This window comes from Ascoidea rubescens (genome assembly GCF_001661345.1).
Source record: "Ascoidea rubescens DSM 1968 unplaced genomic scaffold ASCRUscaffold_7, whole genome shotgun sequence".
In the NCBI taxonomy this organism is placed as follows: Eukaryota; Fungi; Ascomycota; class Saccharomycetes; order Ascoideales; family Ascoideaceae; genus Ascoidea; species Ascoidea rubescens.
The window spans coordinates 716,251-739,664 of record NW_017962919.1 but is presented as its reverse complement, the minus strand read 5'-3'; the positions used below and the strand labels follow the sequence as shown (position 1 = coordinate 739,664).

General features: G+C 27.8%; 3 protein-coding genes across 3 annotated transcripts; 1 reads left to right on the top strand and 2 right to left on the bottom strand.

The window, feature by feature from the left end:
* Positions 1–59: 59 nt before the first annotated feature.
* Positions 60–2,474, top strand: ASCRUDRAFT_70688 (uncharacterized protein; the record flags this gene model as incomplete). Its single annotated transcript, XM_020191826.1, has 1 exon — positions 60–2,474. The coding sequence occupies one exon, from the start codon at positions 60–62 to the stop codon at positions 2,472–2,474; it is 2,415 nt and encodes an 804-aa protein (XP_020047128.1).
* Positions 2,475–4,232: 1,758 nt separating this feature from the next.
* On the bottom strand, positions 4,233–5,522 carry ASCRUDRAFT_81184 (uncharacterized protein; the record flags this gene model as incomplete). The annotated part of the gene is made up of 1 exon (XM_020194582.1): positions 4,233–5,522. The coding sequence occupies one exon, from the start codon at positions 5,520–5,522 to the stop codon at positions 4,233–4,235; it is 1,290 nt and encodes a 429-aa protein (XP_020047127.1).
* A 15,034-nt stretch (positions 5,523–20,556) lies between these two features.
* On the bottom strand, positions 20,557–22,896 carry ASCRUDRAFT_8410 (P-loop containing nucleoside triphosphate hydrolase protein; the record flags this gene model as incomplete). The annotated part of the gene is made up of 1 exon (XM_020194860.1): positions 20,557–22,896. The coding sequence occupies one exon, from the start codon at positions 22,894–22,896 to the stop codon at positions 20,557–20,559; it is 2,340 nt and encodes a 779-aa protein (XP_020047126.1).
* Between the last annotated feature and the right edge of the window lie 518 nt (positions 22,897–23,414).

Below are 23,414 nucleotides of genomic sequence, written 5' to 3'. Positions count from 1 at the left end.
AACGAAAACGAAAACGAAATACAATACAATAGGTTAAAACGCCATTGTTCTCTCTCAACATGCCTCCTAAATTCCAGCCAAAGAAGTACTCAATGACTCCAATACCCAAGGAGTACATCTACTCCTCAACTCCCAGATACGTTCTCTCCATAATTCAACAACCAAAGCAAGCCAGGGCTTCAATAAACACTATTCGTTCTGTTGATCCTTGCCCGATTCTAAAAGTTTCTTTACTCAATGATCATGACAAAGACATAATCGACCATACCTACAACTTTTTGATTTGTACTGTTTCCTACGAATATATTGGTATTCCAGAGTACTTATCGATAAATAACTATCATACTCATACTCATAACCATAATAACACCGAAAACCAGCCCAATCAACTCAACCAAAACGATATCAACAATTTAACCAACCTAAGCAACTTGAATAATTTAAGTAACTTGAATAACTTGAGCCATTTGAACAATTTAAACAACTTGAACAGTTTAGCAAATTTAACCAGTTTAAACAGCTTAAACAATTTAAACGATCATAATCTTATAAATGCTCTCAATAAAGATAATGACATCAATCACCTTAAAAATGAAAATGACAATAAAGAAGATTACAATGAATTGAAACTAAAAAGATATAAAAAAAGAAGAATGAACATGATTGAAAATGATAAAGAAAAAATACTCTTTGGCACAACTTCAGTTTCTTGTAATATAATAAATTCAAAAGTAAACCAAGTCTTGAATAAAATTGATTTTCAAACCCCTAATAAGAGTAATTTTACCACTTTGAATTTGAAAACCCCTATAAATAAGACTAATAATAACAACAAAAATAATGAAACTATTCATGAAAATAATAAAAAAAACGATACAGAAAATAACAATAATAATAATAATAATAATAATAAAAATGAAAATGAAAATGAAAATGGAAACGAAAATGAAAACCAAAATAGTAATGATGATAATAATAAAATTAAAAATAATAATCTTAACAAAAACAATACAAAACAAATTGTATCTTTCAAAGGTGATAAAAACGTTTCTCCAGAAAATGTCAAGGCTTTTTTTGTCTTTAACAATTTAGCCATTAGATACGAAGGAAGATACAAATTAATCTTTAAATTGTTCGAAGTTCCAATAACAAGTTTGCTCTCTAATTACGACCCAAATAATTTGAATTCAAACTTAAACATCTTTTATAGATGTGAAATTAAAAGCGATCCAATTATTGTTTACTCTTCCAAAAATTTCCCTGGTTTAAAACCAACCCCTGAATTGCCTCTAAAATTAAAAGAATTGACCGGCTCGAAAATAAGATTAAGATATAAATCGTACCTGCGTTCTAAATCAATCTTAAATGATAACAAAAATACTAGCACTACCAACAACATTAATAAAAATAATAATATTAACACAAATAACAGTATAAATAATATCAATCAACTTAATTCAAATAAAGATAATAACAACTCGCCTCTTAATAACCAATCTTTTAATGACTCAAATAATAATTTAAAAGTTTTATCCGAAGCTTCAGCTATACTGGAACCAATCATCAAATCCATTCATGACAAAAATAAAGAAACCCCTTTAGATTCTGTTCCAAATCCAATTATTGATATCACAAGCACAGACAGTAGCGAAGACCACAATGAGGATCACAATACCAACAATAATAACAATAATAACAACAATAATATTACTATTGGTAATAATGTCAATAATAATGTCAATAATATCGATGGTAATGGTGATGTTATTATGACTGGTACTAATGATTCAAATATTGACCACCAAATGAACTATTTTCAAATTTCTCCTCAATCAACCTATATCCTTAATCAGATTCAAAATCAAAGCCAATTTCAATTTAACCAACAGAGTTTTATGCCTTCTCACTATCATATTTCAAACTCAAGTTCTTCAAATTTCCAAATTTCTAATATCTCTCCTGAACTTAAAAATCAAAATAACGACCAACTTTATAGCCAGATTCAGGCTCAACTAAATATTAAAAGTGATAAGAAATTAAATGAAGACATTATTTCTAATAAAGCTGATAATGATAAAGCTGATAATAATGATAATGATAACAATGATAATGATAACAATAATGACAATGATAATAATGATAGCAATGAAAACAAAAATTATAGCTATAACGATAAAGGTAATAATATTAAGAACAATATAGAAAGAGTGAATGATATCGATCTTGATAATGTCAATACTATTGGTGATAACGAAAATGAAAATGAAAATAGCAATAACCATAATGAAAATAACGATAATAATGATAATGAAAATAACAATAATAAAGATAATGATAACGATAATGATAATGAAAATAACAATGAAAATCTCAATGATAAAAAGAATAACAATGAAAATCTCAATGATAAAAAGAATAACAATGATAACAATGGTGATGCTCTAAAGCCAAAAAATTCAAACAATGGCAATTAAAATGATAATCAAGATTTTCATAAAAAATTCAGTCTTATAACAAGTTCATTGAGTGGACCACAAACTCCTCAAAAAAGCTAGATTACTATTATCTATTCAAAATCTAAAATTTTCTTTTTATCAACATTATGTTATGAGATTATTAAAATAGATAATCTTAAGTTTCTACTCAATCAGCACAACATTTTTTGAATCATCAAATATATCACTCAATATGATTAAGCTTTTTAATGCACTCGTTTATTTGAACAAGTTGAAAATCGCAAATTGAGGCTTGTGGTTATAAATCAAACAGTGCTTTGGTTATAGAGTAATTGGAGTAAAAATTTGGTTTTTGCTCAAAGATATCACATGTATATTAATGTGTATTAATGCAGCTCTGTGTACACTATCCACACTATCCTAAAAGGTATTTTGTTTAAATAAAATCCACAAGCCCCTTACACTTTTCTCATTTTGTTTTCAGAAAGATGTTATGAAATTATTTTGCATTGTTTATCATTATTTTATTGTGATCAAGAATAGTTTAGGTATGATTTTTATGGGTTTTGTATTAATTTAAGGATTTTTTGCGATATTTTAATCGATCTATAATAGCTAAAGGACAAAGTTTTTTAAAATATAAAAGGACATTCTGTTGTTTTTTTAACACTCGTTTAAATACACATCTATTTTTCTTGAATTCCAATGATAATTATTCTGACATTGAAATATCGTAATCGCATTAAAATCTCTTTTAATCAGATAAAAATTGATATTTTTCTTATACCTGTTCAACAAAAGCTACATAATTAAAAGTAACGGTTGTAATGAGTTCAAAGCGGTTTGAACCCAGTCTATAGAATCTTGAAGTGGTTACCCTTCACTGCGTTTATCATGTGATTTAATAATCCGTTTGTTCGGATGATCCTCGAGTGATGTTCGGATGATATTCGGCCGTTATAGCAGGCTTGGCTGTTTGATGTACAATACTGTGTTTGATATACAAACTTAAATTTTCACTCAAACTCAATTTTGTAGCTTCAGAGAACTAAAACTTTAACTCAACATGGTGGGTTATCACTAAGTTTTAAATTTTAATAGGAAAGGATGAAAAAATAAGATATACTCACTTAGAATGAAATTCTCGATTTCAACGGCTGTGCTAATTATTTGATATGATATCTAATTTCCCCCAATCGTTTGGTGAGCGGTTTGCTATGGATCCCGATTCCATTGGTAACCATTTCCAGAACAACATGCAGCTGCATGCGTATTGTAGTTCAATCTATGCTCAAATAATATCTTCATCCAACATCTCTAAGCACTTGCTCACAATCAATATCTGATTCTTGACCATCTTTTTACTTTTTATCTATTTCAAGCTCAATTACGAGCTGCCAGATATATTGAAAAGCTATTGGCAATGAATATTTTATCACAGATCAATGTGCACAAAGAAAATAGCTTTCACAAATCAAAAAACCCTTAAATAAAACACATCACAGGTGAGAAAGTGATAAGCTAAATAGAATTAAATAAAAGATATAAAAGGAAATAAAATATGAAGAATTAAATAAAATGTAGCTAATTAAAATACACATACGATTGAAAAAAAAGAATCATATAAAACAATCCTTAAAGTTATAGTACAGCTCTAAAATAAAATTTAAAAAATGAATGAATGAAAAAGATGAAAAAATAAACAAAAATGTGCCTGATAAAATATTCTTTGAATATATTTTGTAAAGATATCACATATAAAAATTCTTATTAATACTAAAAAATTATTCCAAAATCAAGTTGTTTGAAATTATTTATTTCGTTTGTGTCCCAGATTCCTAAGGACTGAAACATGAAATTCTGCCACAATTTTAAATCCTCTTGAAGTTCTTCTTTGCTTAGATCAATGTTTTGCTTATAAAAAATCTGAATATCAAAATCCAAGTTTTTCTTTAATAAGAATATCAAATTTTTATAACATAAATGCTCTCCAGTATTGCTAGATCTATTGCTATAATTGATTTTATTGCTGTTGTTTTTAAAATTTTCAAGCCGAATTAAGTAATTGGTGTTTTTTTTCAACATTTCAATAAATTCTTTTGTTCCTTGCAAATATAAAAAACTGTTGATATTTGTAATAATCATAAACATGTTTTTAATTGTTCTAACTCTAAAATATAAGAAAATTGTTTCATCTGAAACAAAAATTGTTGAATTTTTCCTCCACTCGTTAGCATATAATACATCAAATTCTAAAATGAGTTTCACTAGTATGATAATGTCATATTGATCAAATACAAAGAAATTATCAAATAACACGATTATCAACTCGCTTAGCTTCGAAAGCAATATCCAGCAAATTTTATTGATTGAACTTGTCTCAGAATTCGTTAGACATATCTGAATATAACTAGAGAAAAGTAATCCAAATTTGTAAATCTGTGAATTTTTAAAACCTGTCATTTTTCCATTATTAGTATTTGAGCCCTCTTTCTTAACTATAAAATCAATAAATAACTCTTTTGTTGAAGAATCCGTCAAAATTTTTAACACCTCTTCATTAAATAAGTTCAGTTCTTTCCTTAAAAGTTGGTCAATAAATATATTTTGAATAGTAACTGTGGAGTTTTCAATTTCAACTGAATAAATTTTATATCTTAAACTATTTTCAAACTCTTCATTCTTAAAACTTAAATTGAGTTCTTCCATTAAATAGTGATAGTCCAAAGTTTTAAAATACGTATATAATATATTATTATTAGTAGGTTTAAAAATTAAAGAGCAGGAATTCAAAAATTTTAGTATTTCTTTTACAAAATTTTGAAACCATTCAAAATTTATTTCTTCTTCTTTTCGTCTAGAATATTCAATCCGAAGACTTCTCATAAATTCTTTAATTACCTTTTCTCCATCTTGATATTGACTAGAAATAATGTTTGTCAACAAATTGATCACTATATCCAATCTTCTGATTTTAAAACTTTCATAGTCCATCTCTTGCCAAAATAACTCTTTTTTCAATGATAATTTAGTTAATTTGTATGCATTGTCATTTTTCTTGATCATTTTAAAAAAATTAAAACAAATCACTGATTTCAGGCTAACGATATTGCAAAAAATACATAATAAAATATAATACTCCATTTTTGAATCATACCAAAAATTATCTCTAAATATATTAAAAAGCCAAAATATCTCAAAATAATTTCTAATATCTGAAAGAGTGTAGAACAAATTTGAGCCTGAAATCATAGAAGAGTTTAAAAATAATTCGGGCCAAGTAATATTTATTAGAGAATCCCAGTTATTTAAATTCAAATCAACTAATAATCTGCAAATTTCCGCAAAATTATCTATCATTGTTTCAATATCAGAAACAAATCTATTGTTTAAAAAAAAATTTTGAGAATTTAATGCATTTCTAAAATATTTTTGCAACAAATGACGAATAGGATTAAATATTTCTTTTTCAAATTTTTTTGCATAATAGAAAATACTATTATTTTCTTCTAAATAATTCAAACTGAAATAATTCATATCTTTATAAAGTTTTCTAGCCCTGGATATAACAAAACGAAGAGTCTTTGAAAACTGAGAAATAAAAGATGAAAAGCAAGAGAATTCAAATAAAGGAAGGCGAAAAAACAAAGGTATCACATTAAAAAATATTCCAAGCATATTTTGGTCGTCTGTCATTAACTGCAAAAATCCAGAAAGCTTGTAAAGAAATTCTATTAAAATATCAGAAAATTGCTGTAATAATAATGTTTCCTTTCGCACTTCTCCAATACTTCTGATCATCCTTGAAAGAACCAAATGAAAAATATCTACTTTTATCTTTTGTTTTGGCTGTGTAAAAAGTCTAATTTCAACAAAATTAACCAATGAAAATAAACACTTATATAGTAACTGTAAATCATTCTCATTTGAAGATAGCCTTTCTGTTAAATAAATTATTTGCTTTGAATAATCGATATTTGATATAAAAGAAAGAATAAGATATATGTTGATTCTATTTATATTATTTTGCACTAACTTTTTTACTATTATCTTTCCAAAATTATCTTTATTGATATCATTATCTTTTATAATATTGACTGAAGGCTCAAGAAATTGAACTAAGTTCCTAGTTATTTTGAATTCATTGTGGGCATGAAATCTTAATAATGTTTTAATAAATATTGTAATGAAACTGTAGTTAGGCCGTAATTTTGAACTAAAAAAGTGATTATCCTGATATTCAACTATTTTCAAATTCAACTTTTCATCATCACCAGACTTAAACTCAATTGACTTTAAAATATTAAAAAGTGAACGAACAATTTTTTTGTTGGGGATGATTTTAAAATCAACTATTAAATTAACAGTATGCGAAAATAACAATTTATAATTGTGAAAAATAAATCTATCTTCACTATTGCTTTCACGATAATAATTGATTAAATATGTCGATATGTCGGTTGTAAGTTGCCAAAAATCATCTAATGTGGTTTTTTGCTGATCACCTGTGTTGATAAAAATAAAAAGATACAAAAATTGGAACAATTTGGTTATATTTTCCAATTTAACAATATCCTTTAAGAAAAAATTAAAAAGCTTATAAAACTCTAAATTTTCAAGCTCATCAATGAATTTATAAGTAAATAAATTTTGCAAAGTCCATTTGGATAAATAAAAGCAGTCATATATTGGAGTGGAAAAGTTACTTTCATTAGATAAAAGCATGAATAAACTGGAGGGATTGCAATTTTCAAAAGAAAACTTAAAGAACCATTCTGAGAGTGATCTTGTAAGTTTATTAAATAATTCCATGAATTGAACTTTCATTGTATTAGATGCTAACGTATTTTCATTATTATTATAGGTTGTAACGACGTAATATATTTGGTACAATGCCCAAAGAACCAAGAACAAGTTTGAAAATGCATAAATTATAAAATATTTGCAAATCTTTCTCTGATATGAAGAATAATTTTTTATAACTATTTTAAAATATATTATAAAACTTTCTAAGGATTTTAAAAATTTGTGAGTTTTCCTTTGTAATTGAATGAAATTTGAATCAAATAAGTAATCAACTTTTAACTTCAAAACAAATTTCAAGATTTTCTGGAAGTTATTATATATTTCCTGAAAAGAATTTGAATCATTTTCAAAAGGGCTACCAACAGATCGATATAAAAATAAGATTTTATTGAAAGCTTCATCAGAAGAGCTTATAAAATCAAAACCATTATTGTCATCAAACTGTTGAAAGTTTTTAATATCCATAATATTTTTAACTAAACTTTGATTTAAGAAACTTGTATTTTTAATTTTTATTTTTTCAAAAAATACCATTTCTTTTATGAAATCAATAGAGATACTATCATCCTCAATTATAGCATTGCTGAAACTCTGAAATAATGATAGTGTTGAAAATATTTCCTTAATGTTATCGTCATCATCATCATCATCAATATTATTGAACTGTACTGCTTTCTTCAGCCGTACAGCAGTGAACTTTCCACTTGGAGCTTCAATTTGTCTAGGGTAAAACCGGGGTTCAACAAAATGATCATAAATGCTCTCCAGTACATTATGGATGGTTTTATTGTTATAGAGGGTTTGATTTTGGTTTTGGTTTTTCGTCTTTTTCCTATTCAAAGTTGATTGGAAACGCTTAATTTCAAAACTTTTTTTGCAAACTGGTGATTGGTTGAAGAGTGATGTAAGTGTTGTTCTTTTTTGGGGGATTATATTTTTTGATATCGCGTTATGCATGTGTCTCTTTCTGCTACTAGTTATTGGTGGTTTTGGTTTGTGTAAACTGGTCAAATTTTTTTCATTCTCAACAGTCTTATTTTTGATTTTATTAACGCTAATAATACTGATATCATCATCAAAATCATCAAATTGAAAATTATCATTTGTAAATTGGTTGATGGAAAATTTAGAGCTAAAATCAGAAAATTTGTCTAAAGGTGATGTTTGGTTTGTATCAGTTTTATTATTTAAATGTTGATTCTTATTGATTTCATAGAAATTGTTTATTTTTTCATTGCAAACATGATCAATCCTAACTGAATTATTATTAATTTCAATAATTGAATCGTTGAAAGCAGTTGTGTCGGAAAGTGATTGAGTATCATATGTAAATTCCTTTTGTAAATTTCCGGCTGAATTAATATTGATATTCAATTTTGAAAATTTTTTTTCTGCCAATCCTTTTCTTTTCGGTCTTTCTAAAACTTTTTGTTTCGCTTTTGAAGCAGAAGATTTGGGTATGTTATTAAATTGATGCAACCTCCAATATGATTTGGGTAAAACATGTTTTGCAGCATTGATCTTAGATCTTAATTTTTTAGAAGAAATTTTTCTTTTACGAGAAGATAGTAAATAATTTGTAATTATGTGAGATGAAACAGATACCTCATCTTTCTGATCATCCATAATTTTATGGTTGCTGACTGGCAGCTTATTACTTTTGGTGAGATCACCACGAGAATTATTATAAGTATAATCATGACCATCATCTGAGCTTGGATATAATTGTAAATCCAAATTTGAGGTTTTTCTATTTTGGAAATTTTTACTGGCATAATCTATTTTGCGTGTGTTATTTGGTACATTTGAAAACAAATCGTCATTTAAATAAAACAATTTGAGATCTTCTGGAGTGGGAAGCTCGTTATTATCTTTATCAGAATAATCACTATGATCATTATTAGTGTCATTTTCGATTTTGTTTGTATTTTTAATATCAAAAACATCGTTATCATCAGAAAAGTTATAGCTGTCGGAGTGACTATAAATATCGGAATCAGTGTAAACTAAGTAATTTGGATTATTGGTAAAATTGTTGGAAGATAGGATAGCATTTTCATTATTTTGAATAACATCAAAATATGAATTATTTTGGGGGGTTATATAAGACTCTGGATTTAAATTAGAATCTGGATCTGAGTTTATGTTAGAATTTGAGATTTGAGAAGAAATAAATGATTCTAAATCCGAATTTGAGTCAGAATTTGAGTCAGAATCTGAAAATATGTTTGGTAATTTCAATCTTTTGTTTGCAAACTTTAAGTTTTCATCATAATTGATTTGGTCCAATTGTTTATAAAAAGTTTTCAATCTTTTTGATTTTGATTTTGATCTATTTTCTTTAGATTTCAATTCTTGTGATATGTCTTTAAGATTATTTGAGGTTTGATTGAATTTTTGATTTAAATCTTTGTCAGATGGATTTGAATCTTGGTCAGAATCTTGAAGATATAGATTGAAATTTTTTTTCAATTTTTTTTGTCTTTTAAAGAGAAAATCGATTTTTCTTTTTTGTATTAAGCTTTTCTTTTTTTCAGCAATCAATTGTTCATTTTTTTGTAGATCTATTCTTAATTTTTCTATATTGGAAGGATCAAAATCGTTAACAGCAATTTCAAATAATCTTGCTTTCTCTTTGTCACCTTCAATTTGGGTAGTATATTGTTTGGATTCCAATGAATAAGGTAGTATTTGGATTGGTTTTCTTTGTCTTAATCTTTTGGTGATTGAGTTTTGGTTAGAACTGTTTGAATTATTTGAAGCATTTAAATTATTTTGAATTGATAAGAATTCGAAATCTTGATCAACTTTAGAGTTATCAATTGTAGATTGATCCATGATTTCATTTTCTGTATTGGTATTATTTGTAATGATTTTTTTGAAATTCAATTGAGTTTCTAATTTTGCCAAATCATTTTGACTTTCAGGTTGAGAAGGGTTTTTTATTGAATTTTGGTTTTGATTGTGAGTTTGATTGCGAGTTTGATTTTTGAAATATAGATCAATTTGATCATTTAGGTATTGAGAATTTGAATTCTGATTCTCCTGATTATTGAATATAATCCAAGCATTCTTTTGAGCATTTAATAATAAATTTTTATAGTTAATATAAAATTTATTTTTTTTTTTAAGATGCTCATCAGTTTTTGAGAAACGGATTTCAAAAGTTTTTGAATTGTTAATGTAGTGGTTTAATAAAAATTTGACAAATGTTTTGTAATCTGAGTTATTAATTAGATCATTTGAGTTGGTTAATAGAGTATTTTCAATATCATTGTCATAATCAAAATCTGAATCCGAGACTATATCAAGGCTGATGTCATTGAAATTTGTATAATGAAGTGAGTTATTATAATTATTATCCAAGCTGTCTATATTATTAATAGGATTAATAATATTATTCATTACCAATTGAAATTTACATTAACTGAAAAAAAAAGAAATATTTCATAAATATTTCATAAATAATTTATGGATATTTCATGGATATTGATAGAGAATATCAAGGAAGAATATTGAAATGAAATGATTAGGAAAAGTTAAATGAAGTAAACACGAAAAATTAACAGTATATCGGCCCGCGTAGTATTAAATCACCAAGTGGAAGCGAAGTGGAAGAGATGAGATTTAATACTAGAGCAATTATTAGAAAGGGATTTTAGGGATGACTATTTCATTATGAAGCCAGAGGCGATCAAACAGAGATGAATAAGTTTATTATAACAGCTACAACACAACTCGACCATGATCCTCCAGTGAAACTCCTTAGCTAGAGCCTAGTAGGATGAAATTCCAGGTCGGTGGGATAGGCCATGATTTTGCATATTGTGCGTGTGTGTACATCCAATGACAGTCAGAGTTCCATGTTTGCGGATATTATGATGTGCGTCTGTTGCGCATTAGAAAGGTTCAATGTGCAGAGTATTTCCCCGTTGCAGTGGCACAGGCAGCGTTTTGCACGTGAAGCCGGGATCTTTGTTCCCGACGCAGCATCAGTGAGCCTGGCAATGCAGCAGATCTAGCTTGGGTTGCCGCCTCCACCAATGCTGTCATGTGGTTGGCCTATCCAGGCAAATGGGGCTTTCTCCTGGCTGTGAGGTGCCTTCTCGATAGAACAATGCCTGTCTAGTTTCAGGCTCTGGGAAAGCTGGTGGAATTGCTGAATTACGACATGCCGGCAAATGATGCTGGAACACTGAAGTGGGTTCCAAGATAAAGACTAATACCATCTGGTTTCACCTTCTAAAAGTAGCAAGAGCAGTGACAGGACTTCTATCACAATACCCAGGTTACAAAACAATCTAGCCTATCATTTACAGAAGCTGGGTAAAGTTACTTGGTTGGCGGTTTTACGTAATTACTTTTTTCCCCTAATAAAACCGCTAGGAACTTTAAATTTGTTTGATACCTTATTTATATTCAAGCACAGTACGCCAAAAACTTTGATCTGCAGGTGAATCAAATCGAAGGACATAAAGAAAAGCATTGGATATTGGAGGTATACCGAAGATGTTGAGATTTTCAATTTGAAGAAATACAAAATAGAAAAAAACAAACCAACTGTGTTCTCTGTTGGTTAACACTTTGTTTTGTTTTAATAATTAATATATTCTTTCCATCTATTTATTTATAAATAAGACTAATAGGACAAGTTATTTGGATTTCTATTTTTATTTCAAGATATTATATTTGAATTGGTTAAACTAATGATTAATTTAATGATTAGTTTAATTATTAATTAACTAATTACTTTAATTATTAATTAACTAATTACTTTATTAATCAATTCATTGAATTTCAAGTATTTTTAATATCACCATTAGCAATCAAATTATTATAATTATAAAATATTCCGGGGTAGTGATGATTATCAAACAATTGAGTTTGTTTTTTTGTTTTGTTTGTGTTAAATTGAAAAAAATACAAAAAGAAAAATAAATTAAATATTAAATCAAAAAATGTCTTAAAAGTGCAACATCTGGAAAAAATGGAAAAGAATCTAAAGCATCAAAAATATCAAAAGTCCCCAAAGATTCAAGACAAAGAAAAATATCATGGCTATAAATTACTAGAAATAATTTAGTCCAAAATTTACCATCTAAAACAAAATCTATCAAAATCTAGAATACTGTTTTCAAATCGAGCATTAATGAGTTTATTTTTATAAATAAACCTTCAAACAAGTGGAAGCATAGGCATCTTCAAAATTTTAATCGCAACAATTGTGGAAACTAAACATTTACAAAATCAGATACCGTAGTAAAACAAAAATTGAAAAGTGAAGGTGTACGCTGTAGATAATAAATATTATTTGACACATCAAAATTGACTAATAGAAACGCAGAAAATATCAAAAAATAATCACTGTTTGCTTTTTTTATTTTGTTCTAAAGTAAATTTTATTTTTGTTTATTTATATGTCTTATACCTTATCCTTTGCAGTGGCAAATGGAAACTCAATGTTCCAACACCTAGATTTTAATTTCCCATCTATTTTTTTTGTTGCTTCTCTTGCTTTCTTACACTCTTTTCTACTCCCTCCAACTTAATTTCAAAGCGTTTCGTTAAACAGCAAATAGTTAAAGCTCCAAGTGATGTCACTAGATCTCTCTGCTACATGGAATAAAGGACCAATTCATCAAGCTTGAATTGAAACCGCAGTTTTCAATACCTCCTCTGCTTTTTAACCTACACACCTGGCACAAAGCAACTAGCACGGCTCTGATTGGTCGGCACACCAGCAGCAGTTCCCTTTCCAACCAAAATTGCTCTTTTAAGCAACTGTTGCCACCGATGCTTTGGCGGCTAATATTAGAAATCCATCTGAGATGCTTGTCCGCATTTCACAGGGTTCCTCAGCTGGGCGCTGCCTGATGTTCCATACATAACAACACGCGGCTATGCTTTCCCACTTCTATGGGCTCAAACGTGACTAAAGTACGCGCTCCGCAATTTTTGTGCTGAAAAATCCTGCTTTGAGAACTTCCATCAATCTTGTGATGTACCTCTGCTGCTCTATCATACACAGTTCTGATCGCTGATTGGTGGATCTGCTTTTTTTTACTCGTTTTTATTCATTTTACTATTTTGCTCTTTTTTACCCACCACCAAGAACAAGATAAATGTTGATGGCTCCAAAAGAAATCTTCTCTTGAACCTAATTTTATCTTAATTACTGAGATTAATCAACAAACAAACCTAATAATCTTCTCTATTGTTACATTTTTTCTAAATAGACCTATTAAATGTTAGTATACTTGGGTGTATGGACTCTAAAGAATGTAGTCTCTTTTCTCTTTGATTCAAGATCTCGAGAAATTTTATTCGTTACAACAATTCCAAATTTTAGATATTGTTCCATTTTTTGGATTTATTTCTCTCTTATCAATTCCAATTTTGCAAACTGATTATTTCAATTTCTGTGTTTCTCCTGTGTCTTGTTTCTATTTCTTGTTTTTTGGCTTTTTTCTTTTAGCTTTTATTTGTTTTGCTTTCTTGTTTTCAATGTCTTGAACTTTAACCTACTTTTTACGAGCTAGTTATTTTTATAATTTTTAACTATTTCACTTATAATTTCAGGTTAATTCATATTTCATTTTGTATTTTGTTTATACATGCAAATTATTTTATAATGTTTTATAATAATTTATGCAAACATATATTTTTAGCATGTTGTTTTTAAAATCGATGCTTAACAATTAATATTCATGATAATAACTATTTAGAACGATATTATTATTTCAAATGCTGCGTTTAGCTTCAATTTTTCTCTTAAAATGGATAAAAAAAATGATTATTTAATTAATTAATTTATTAAATTTTTCAATTAATGATGATGTCCTGAACTCCTACATTTGCATCACTTGTACACAGCTTTTCTTAAAGTTTATAATAACACTACTTTACTATCATACTAATTTATTACTTTACTAATTCACTGGTTCACCAATAAGTTCTAAAGGTATTCAAGTAGTTACATAAGAAAAAATAATATGAGAAACAAATTAACAATATTTGATGATTAATCTAGTTTTGTTAATTTCTATTGAATTTTATTGAATTTTATCGAATTTTATTAAATTTTATTAAATTTTAACCATTGTTTCAAATTAATCTAATCTAATTCTTTAACATTATTTCATTCACAATTACAATAATTATTTGCCTTTTCCAATATTTCTTGTTTTGTTTTCATTAATGATCTTCAACGCAGAACTCTTATTAATCTGTATTAATTAGTTATATAAATATATCAATTTATCTATCTATCTACCTATCTATTTATTTATCTGTATATATATATATCAAATAAAGTATCTCATAAAATCTAGACTTCAGATCTTTATCTAAAATAGTAATTGATTCTATTAACTCTTATCTTGTCAAATATTATCACTAACAATATATAATCTGATTTACATCATAAAATAATCTTATAATTTTATTATATCACATTACATCGCATCATATTGTATTATATCATCTCATATAATATAATATCTTATCAAATTTTATCATATTGTCTCATTTTATCTTTAATTTTATTATATCCTGTCAGTTTTGTCAGTTTTGTCGGCTTTATCTTAATTCATTCATTCCACCTTATCATAATGTTACCTTCTTCTAGAAATATATATTACATTCAAGATCCAAATGGAAATAGCATAATTATATCTGATGAACAATTTTATTATCTTTTTCAAACTTTTTCTAATTCTAATATGTTTAACTTGTATTCTGATGGTAACCGAGTTAAAGCATTAATAACTAATCATTGGAATAATTATCACACGCTAATGAATTACTTGAAATAAATTACTTAAAATGGATTAGTTTGGTTTAATATCAATGTTCCTTTGTTTATTGTTTCTGTCTATTGTTTTTGTCCATTGTTTTTGGTTTTTTTATTTCACTATCAAAAGAACACAATCAAAAAAAATAATTAAATTATTATCAAGCTATTTTAATTTTAATTACAGGGTTAATTATTTAAATTAATCATTTGACAGCTCTTATTGCTATTAAAATTATCATTATCACTATCATTATATTATGATGACATAATGCTTTTTTTTTGTGTTGATATTTAACTTTTTATCATATTATAACTTCATATTTTCTAATTTGTCTTGTGTTGTCTCTTTTTGTCTTGTGCTGTATTGTGTTGTATTTGTCTTTGCCTTTGCCTTTGATTCTGTTGCTTGTTCTTATATTCATTTTGTTGTTATTTGGTATCAATTTAGTCATTCGTTTGCTGATTGTTTATGAAGTTTATATTTTTGTTACGCTTATTATTTCAATTTTCTGTTATGTAAATTAGTATTTTTCATTCGTTATTGTATTCCTTAAAGTATTGTTGGTTTTCATTGAAAGATTGAGAAAAAATTAAAAACTAGAAGAAAAAATAAAAAAAAAATATATACATATATATCTATTTTCTAATGTAGAGCATTCGCCTTTTTTATATATTTAAATAAAATAATTCATTTGTGATATTCTTTGCTAGATATTGAAAATCAATTGTTTTAAAATGGGTCGATTTTTTATGCTAATTAAATAACTTAATACCCAAAAAATTTGTATTTAGAAAAGTTTAACTCCTTAATTCATATTCTTCCAAAAAAAATTACTGAAAAAACAAAATTTACTCTTTACACAAATGGTTTAGCTAAAATAATTCAATTATAAATCTCAATGAAAACTAATATCATTATACAGCTCTTATTTTTAAAGAAAAACTATTTCTAACAATTTTTTTCAATAAGAAATTAATAACAGAACCAAAAAATAATATCCAAAATAATCATTCATTTAGGTTAATTATACAGAAATTTAAACTGATATATGGAAGTTTTTTTCTAAAACCGCCTACCAGATTTTGAAATGAAAGCATGTTTTATCAAAATTAAAGCAAATTTTGAAAATCTTATTGAAAAGCCCACATATAAACACGTGCCTATGCATATATAAGCATACTCGCAAGATAAATACCAAATATTCAAAATTTTGAGTTTTCATCCTTTTATAACAAGAAATTTTACAATTTGTGCACATCAAAGAAAAAGATTGAAATGATGTATATTAGAAGAAAACTACCATTACAATATATCGAAAATAGATGGCGCGATTTAAATTTGAGTTCACTTTTGAATAACGGTGCCGAATTAAACAGTTATTATATGTTTATGTATTTATGAGAAACAAACTTTAATTTCCAGATTAGGAAAGTGTACTGTTTTTGTTTTAACATTTTTCTATAAACAATAGCTGTTTTATTGTTAATTTGCAAGTAGAAAAAAGTTAATGAAGTTTCCAATACTGTTTTTTATTCTAGAAAAAATGCAAAGAAGGAACTTTGGAGAAGTTTCAGTGAAATTTCCCCGAAAAGAAAACTTAGACTGAGTTACAACTTAAACAGTGAACCTAACCGTTGCGTATCCTATTGGTGTAAGAGCCATTTTCCCGATTACAAGCACATGGCTGGACCGTAACCAACCACCTTTTTGGCCGAAATTCATCACCGCTTAGATTTCTGCAGGCTTAAGCAGGAAGTAGTCTGGGCTTTTTACCATGTACCTTTTATATCCGGACAGTCATAAAAAAAGATGCTCCCACACAAGCGGTTTCTAAAAAATCACGCGATCACATTTATGTATTTTTTTTCTCTCAACTCAAATTGTAGCACCAGAAATCTCAGCATAATGAGTGGGATAGGATCGAAGTTGCAAGAGATAACATAAATGGATGAGATCAAAATAGTCCTTACAACACGAAAAGTCTCGCAGCTACTATCTGAAAACTTGAAATTAGATTCCAAGGACGAAAATGTAAAAATTTTGTCTCAATTCATCATAGACCTCAATTTAAATTCGAATGACTTAGGTGAATTCAAAAAGAAACTAGCTGAAAATGATGCTGAGTTTGATGAAGAACTAACTAGTAAGATAGACGCTATAGTTCACAAATTACATCCAAAATTCCAAAAAAAGATTGATGACACTAAAACTAAGGATATACCGAATGAGACAAAGAATGCAATCACTGGAAACAAATATAGATCAGTCCTGAGTAATATTGAAAACCCTGAAAAGACAAAAAAAAACCCAATTGAAAATGATCACAAGAGAGTGAATAATGAAAACACAGGAAATAATATTTACTTCGATAAATTCTCAAAAAGACAAAAAATTGACACTTCACCTAGATATTCCAATAACAATAATAAACCCAACCAGAGTTTAGAAAATTATCCGGTTCTAAATAAAATTTATTCAGGCCAAGTTATAAATATAAAAAACTATGGATGTTTTATAAAAATATTACAGATTAAAAACTTTCCTGTTGGACTATTACATGTATCAGAAATTTCAACTCATAGAATAAACCATCCAGATGAAATTTTGAACCTAAATGATATAATTTATGTCAAGTTGATCAAATTATCTGAAAGAAGTAGAATTAATTTATCAATGAAAAATATTAATCAAGAAAATGGTCAAGAAATCATATTTGATAACTATGGCTCTGATTATATTTCTCATAGAGGAAGATCTACTGAGAAAATAGCAATAAAATCTGATAATGATAAAAAGAGATTGAGTTCTCAAGAAAGATTCGAAATTCAGCAACTAAAAGCAGCGGGTTTATATGATGAAATTGATGAGTCAATTGAAACGTATAACATCAATGAAAATGATATTGAAAGCGAAGATTCAAATCATTTTCTGACAAACAATTCTACTCCTAATGCTAATTCTAAATACATTGAACAGGAATTGGATGTTCAAATTGAATTAAAAAATGATGATCCCCCATTCTTACATGAAAAATATCAAAAACAAAATAATATTGCTTTAAATGATTTAAACTCTTTGAAAATTATTAAAAAACCTGAAGGAAGTCTCAATCGATTTGCTCTAAACGGTTCAAAACTATTCTCAGAATTTAAAGAAAAAAAACTATTAAAAATGAAAACTATGAATCAAAAAATAAAAGAATCAAATAAAATTGAAATTAAAAAGCATCCTTTATTTAAAAACATAAATAAAGATACTTTCAATATCGATAATTTTAGCAAAAGTAATAATTATGACTTTGATGATGAGAATAATAACAATGCAATCTCTGAATGGAAAGAAGCCAACCAAAAGCAAAATATATCATATGGTAAAAAAACAGACAAATCGATTGAAGAACAAAGAGAGTCATTACCTATTTTCCTAATGAGGAATCAATTAGTTAATTCAATAAGATATCATCAATGTATTGTTATTGTTGGTGAAACTGGCTCGGGTAAAACAACACAAATCCCTCAATACTTGGCTGAGGAGGGATTCTCCAAAAATGGAATAATTGGTATTACTCAACCCAGAAGAGTTGCTGCAATATCAGTTGCTAAAAGAGTAGCTGAAGAAAGGCACTCATATGTTGGGGATGATGTTGGTTACACAGTTCGTTTTGATGATAAAACTTCTCCAGGTACCATTATCAAATATATGACAGATGGTATGTTGCAAAGAGAGGCTCTTTTAGATCCAAACATGTCTAAATACTCTCTTATTATGTTGGATGAAGCTCATGAAAGAACAATTGCAACTGATGTGCTTTTTGCTTTGTTGAAAAAAGCTGCTAAAAGAAGACCAGATTTAAAACTTATAATAACATCAGCAACTTTAGATGCAGAAAAGTTTAGTTTATACTTTGATAAATGTCAAATATTAAAAATTCCTGGAAGAACTTTTCCTGTTGACAGAGTATTTGCTAAACAGCCAGAATTTGATTATTTTGCAGCTACATTAGATACAATCATGCATATCCATTTGAGAGAACCAGATGGTGATATTCTTGTTTTTCTTACTGGTCAAGAAGAGATTGAGACGTGTTGTGAAATACTATTTCAAAAGGTTAAAAAGTTGGGAAAATCAATACCAGAGTTAATAATTTTGCCAGTTTACTCTGCTTTGCCGAGTGAAATGCAAAGTAAAATTTTTGAAAAGACTCCTGAAGGATCACGAAAATGCGTCATAGCTACAAATATTGCCGAAACCTCGATTACTGTGGATGGTATTGTTTATGTAGTTGATCCAGGGTTTGTGAAAATAAATGCTTATGATCCCAAACTAGGTATGGATTCTTTGATTGTATCACCAATTTCTCAAGCTCAAGCAGAACAAAGGGCAGGTAGAGCAGGTAGAACCCAACCAGGTAAATGTTATCGGTTATATACAGAAAATGCATTTAAAAACGAAATGATTCCTAATTCAATTCCAGAGATTCAAAGACAAAATCTATCTCACACAATTTTGATGTTAAAGGCTATGGGAATCAATGATTTGATGAATTTTGAGTTTATGGATCCTCCACCTGTTAACATACTAACAACTGCTTTAGAGGAACTATACAATCTTTCAGCATTAGATGATGAGGGCTTGTTGACAAAATTGGGAAGAAAAATGGCTGATTTTCCTATGGATCCATCTCTAGCTAAATCCCTAATTTATTCCGTTGAAATGGGTTGTTCTGAAGAAATGCTAACTATTGTTGCCATGCTTTCTGTTCAAAAGATCTTCTATAGTTCTAGGGACAAACGAGACCTAGTTGAAAAAAAGAAAGCAAAGTTTAACAACAGATATGGAGATCATATTACTTTGCTTAATATTTATAATTCTTGGATTTTGAATAATTGCTCTAAAAAATGGTGCGACGATAATTTTATACAGGATAGGAGTTTAAAAAAAGCAAGAGATATTAGAAATCAATTATTGAAAATTATGCAACGATACAAGCATCAACTAGTAAGTTGTGGATCCATGTTGGATAGAATAAGAAAAACATTATGTTCTGGATTTTTTAAAAACTCTGCTAAAAGAGACTCTCAAGAACGAGGTGTTTATAAAACATTAATTGAAAAGACACCAGTCTATATGCATCCAGGGTCTTCTTTGTATGGTAAAAGTGGTGTAGAATATGTGGTATATCATACACTATTATTTACTTCTCGAGAGTATATGCATTGTATCACCACTATAGAGCCAAAATGGTTAATTGAAGTTGCACCAACATTCTTTAAGATTGCAGATAAAAACTCTAAGAGAAGACAGGAGAAAATATCATTGCGATCAATAACTACAATCAGAAACAATAAGTTTAAAAAATCAACTAATCCAAAATTTTAGTTAGCGAATATTATTTCAATTGTCTATTTATTGGTATTTTAAAGAAAAATGCAAAGATAGGAATTAATACACAGATATTGTTGGTATGCAAAAAAATGTAAAACAAAAAAAAAAAGATATCATGTCAAAGTTTCTAAGTCATCACTATTATATAAGATTTTTTTTAAGAAGGGAATTTCATTGCTTATTTTCGCTAGTTCTTTTGTATTAGCTGCAGAGCTGACATATCTTGAGCAATACTTTGTCACATTTTCACTATTGTTTGATAAGTTAATTAAACTTAAAGAATCTAAATTAGATATTATCTCCACAAACTCAGACTTTGAAAGAGAAGAAATAATTTTATCGTTTCTTAATAATTTTTTGTAGTAACGGTAAAATTGGCTAATTGGTAAAAGGTATTTGTTTTTATTGAATTCTAAATTATCTCTGGAAGATTTTTTATTTGCGGAGGTATTAGAATCGGCAAGCAATGAAGGTAGTAATTGCTGATTATGTTTAAGTTTCAATATATCAAGTTGATCTTTCTCATCTTTAACAATAAGAGCCGATCTATCATTAAGGTGATTGACGATTTCATTTACTTTATTGTCATAATTTAATAGACAAGAAATCACTATCTTTGACTGGAAGTTTAGATTTTTCAATTTGCTTATAGAGCCATTTTTCAAATTAGAGAATACCCTGGCAACATGAGAAATATTAATTTTAGGGCAATTTTTAATATCTAATTGATAAAATTTGGTTAGATCATTTTCGTTTCTCAAATAGCTGTCTTTAGTTGAATTTTCAACAATGTCAATTGATTTGTAACAAATGTCAAAAACACTTCTTAAGTCACCTATTTGCGAGCATTTTTTAGATAATAACATGATTGCAGCAGGGTGAAATAACAGTTCTGTTTCCTTTGATATTTCCGACAACTTGTTTTTGATTATCTTAGATATTTGTTCAGAAGAATAAGGCAAGAATTGTAATAATTCCAACTTCAATCCGTTTAATTTTAATCTATTTGGTATTAATTTTTCTTTCAAATCCAATGTATTTGCAATTCCAATTATAATCAATCTTGAACTAGTAGGATATATGTTTGACGCAATAGAAAAGAGTTCGAATAAGGATTGTTGCAACTTGTTGTTTGAATTGGCACCGTTAGATGAGCTATTTTTGTTTGAAGTTAATAAAAAATCCATCTCATCTAAAACTAATATATTATGATCAGAAAATTTTCTATTAGAGAGTAAGTTTAAGAATAAATCTTTTGGTGAAGCAAATTTCAAGTTTTTAATACAATTGGGATATGTTGAGCTATTGCTAAAAGATATCTGTAACTGTTTCAAAATTTCATTGAAAAAATTATTGGGATTAGAGGTCAAGTTACTTAAAACCATGCAGTTTAAACTGATTATAGAAATCTTTTTAATGTTGGGTATTTGAGAATTTTTTTTGGTATTTTTATACAAACAAATTTTATCACAATCTTTTGTGAGACCATTGAAATAAATCATATAATTTATGAAATTAGAGACTTGATATGTTTTACCAGTTCCTGGTGGGCCGTATGCATATAAGAAATTTGAGGTTAAAGACAATATATTGTTAATTAAAAATGAACTTAATTGATTAAATTGAGATTCTCTTCCAATTACGGGCTGATCGAATTTGTTATATCTATTTTTCTGGAAGACCAGCTTAACTTTTGTATAAATTGATTTTTGAAATAATATTGATTGTTGATTGGATTCCTCCTTGGCAGAAGTCAACCGTGTTGATTCATTTTCATTTTTTATTGTTCTATCATTATTAATATTTTCTTTCAAATTTTTCTTTTTCTTTTTCTTTTGTTCGCTTTGCTTGTTTTGTTTTTTAAAAGCTAGCTTTCTTGGAGTTGAATTTTTTTGCTTCAGATAAATCCTTTTTGAAGATTCAGTTATTGGAGTTGGAGGAAGCATGTATTTGTTTGTTACAAGCGTACCGGTATTTGAAATTGTATTAGTAGAGTCTGATAAAGGACTCTTAATGTTTATAGATTTTGATTGGTTTCTTGTTATTCTTTTATTTGGTGATTTTAGCTCAGAGTATGATATCAAGTCACTTATGTTGTTATAAAAAGGCGAATTTTCATCTTGCAAATTGTGTATAATTTTGGGATGAACTATATTTTTAACGTCATCATTATCATTATCATTATCATTATCATTATCATTATCATTATCATTATCATTATCATTATCATTATCATTATCATTGTTATTATCATTATTATCACTATTATTATTATTATTAGAATTGTTATTATCAGCAGAATTGAGCTGGAAATTAATGTTCATTTTATTAAGATATAATGGTTTAGTTGAGGATGGTGTTAATAAATCCAAGCTGTAGCCTTTCATTTTTTTTGGCGTCAGTGGAGGAATTATTTCCAATGAAGAGGATCGTTTTCTTAGTATTGTCGCCATTTAGAAGTTATATCTAATCAGAAGTGTCTGCTGAAATAAAACAAAAACCTAATGATCGATCTGACAACAAAGTTTTTGAAAATTTATAAGCAATAGGTGTGTGAAAAAAGGAAATATTGATAATTATTTATATATGTTGAAATATAATTTAAATGTTACGCGAAATGCAACGCGTCGGATATTTCGCTTTGTTTACTTATTTCCAATTTTGCAAATACATGAAAATGTTTGATTATTACTTTCGCGTTTTGACGTGTTTTGCGAAATTTCCCGATTTGGAACCTACAATATAATTACTTTGCTTAAGAGTGTTATATTAAGTTACTGATATATATACCCGTTGAGGTAAATGGTCTCAGAATCATAGAAAAGTGTTTGGCAGTCTTAAAAAAGGGACGAGTTTAAAATATTATGAACTAAGGCCGATGGACAAAAAAAACTCTTACTATATTTTGCTTTTATAAAGGAACACTGGTTTCTGCTTCAACGCAGATTGGTTTGCAATACTTAGCGTCAGC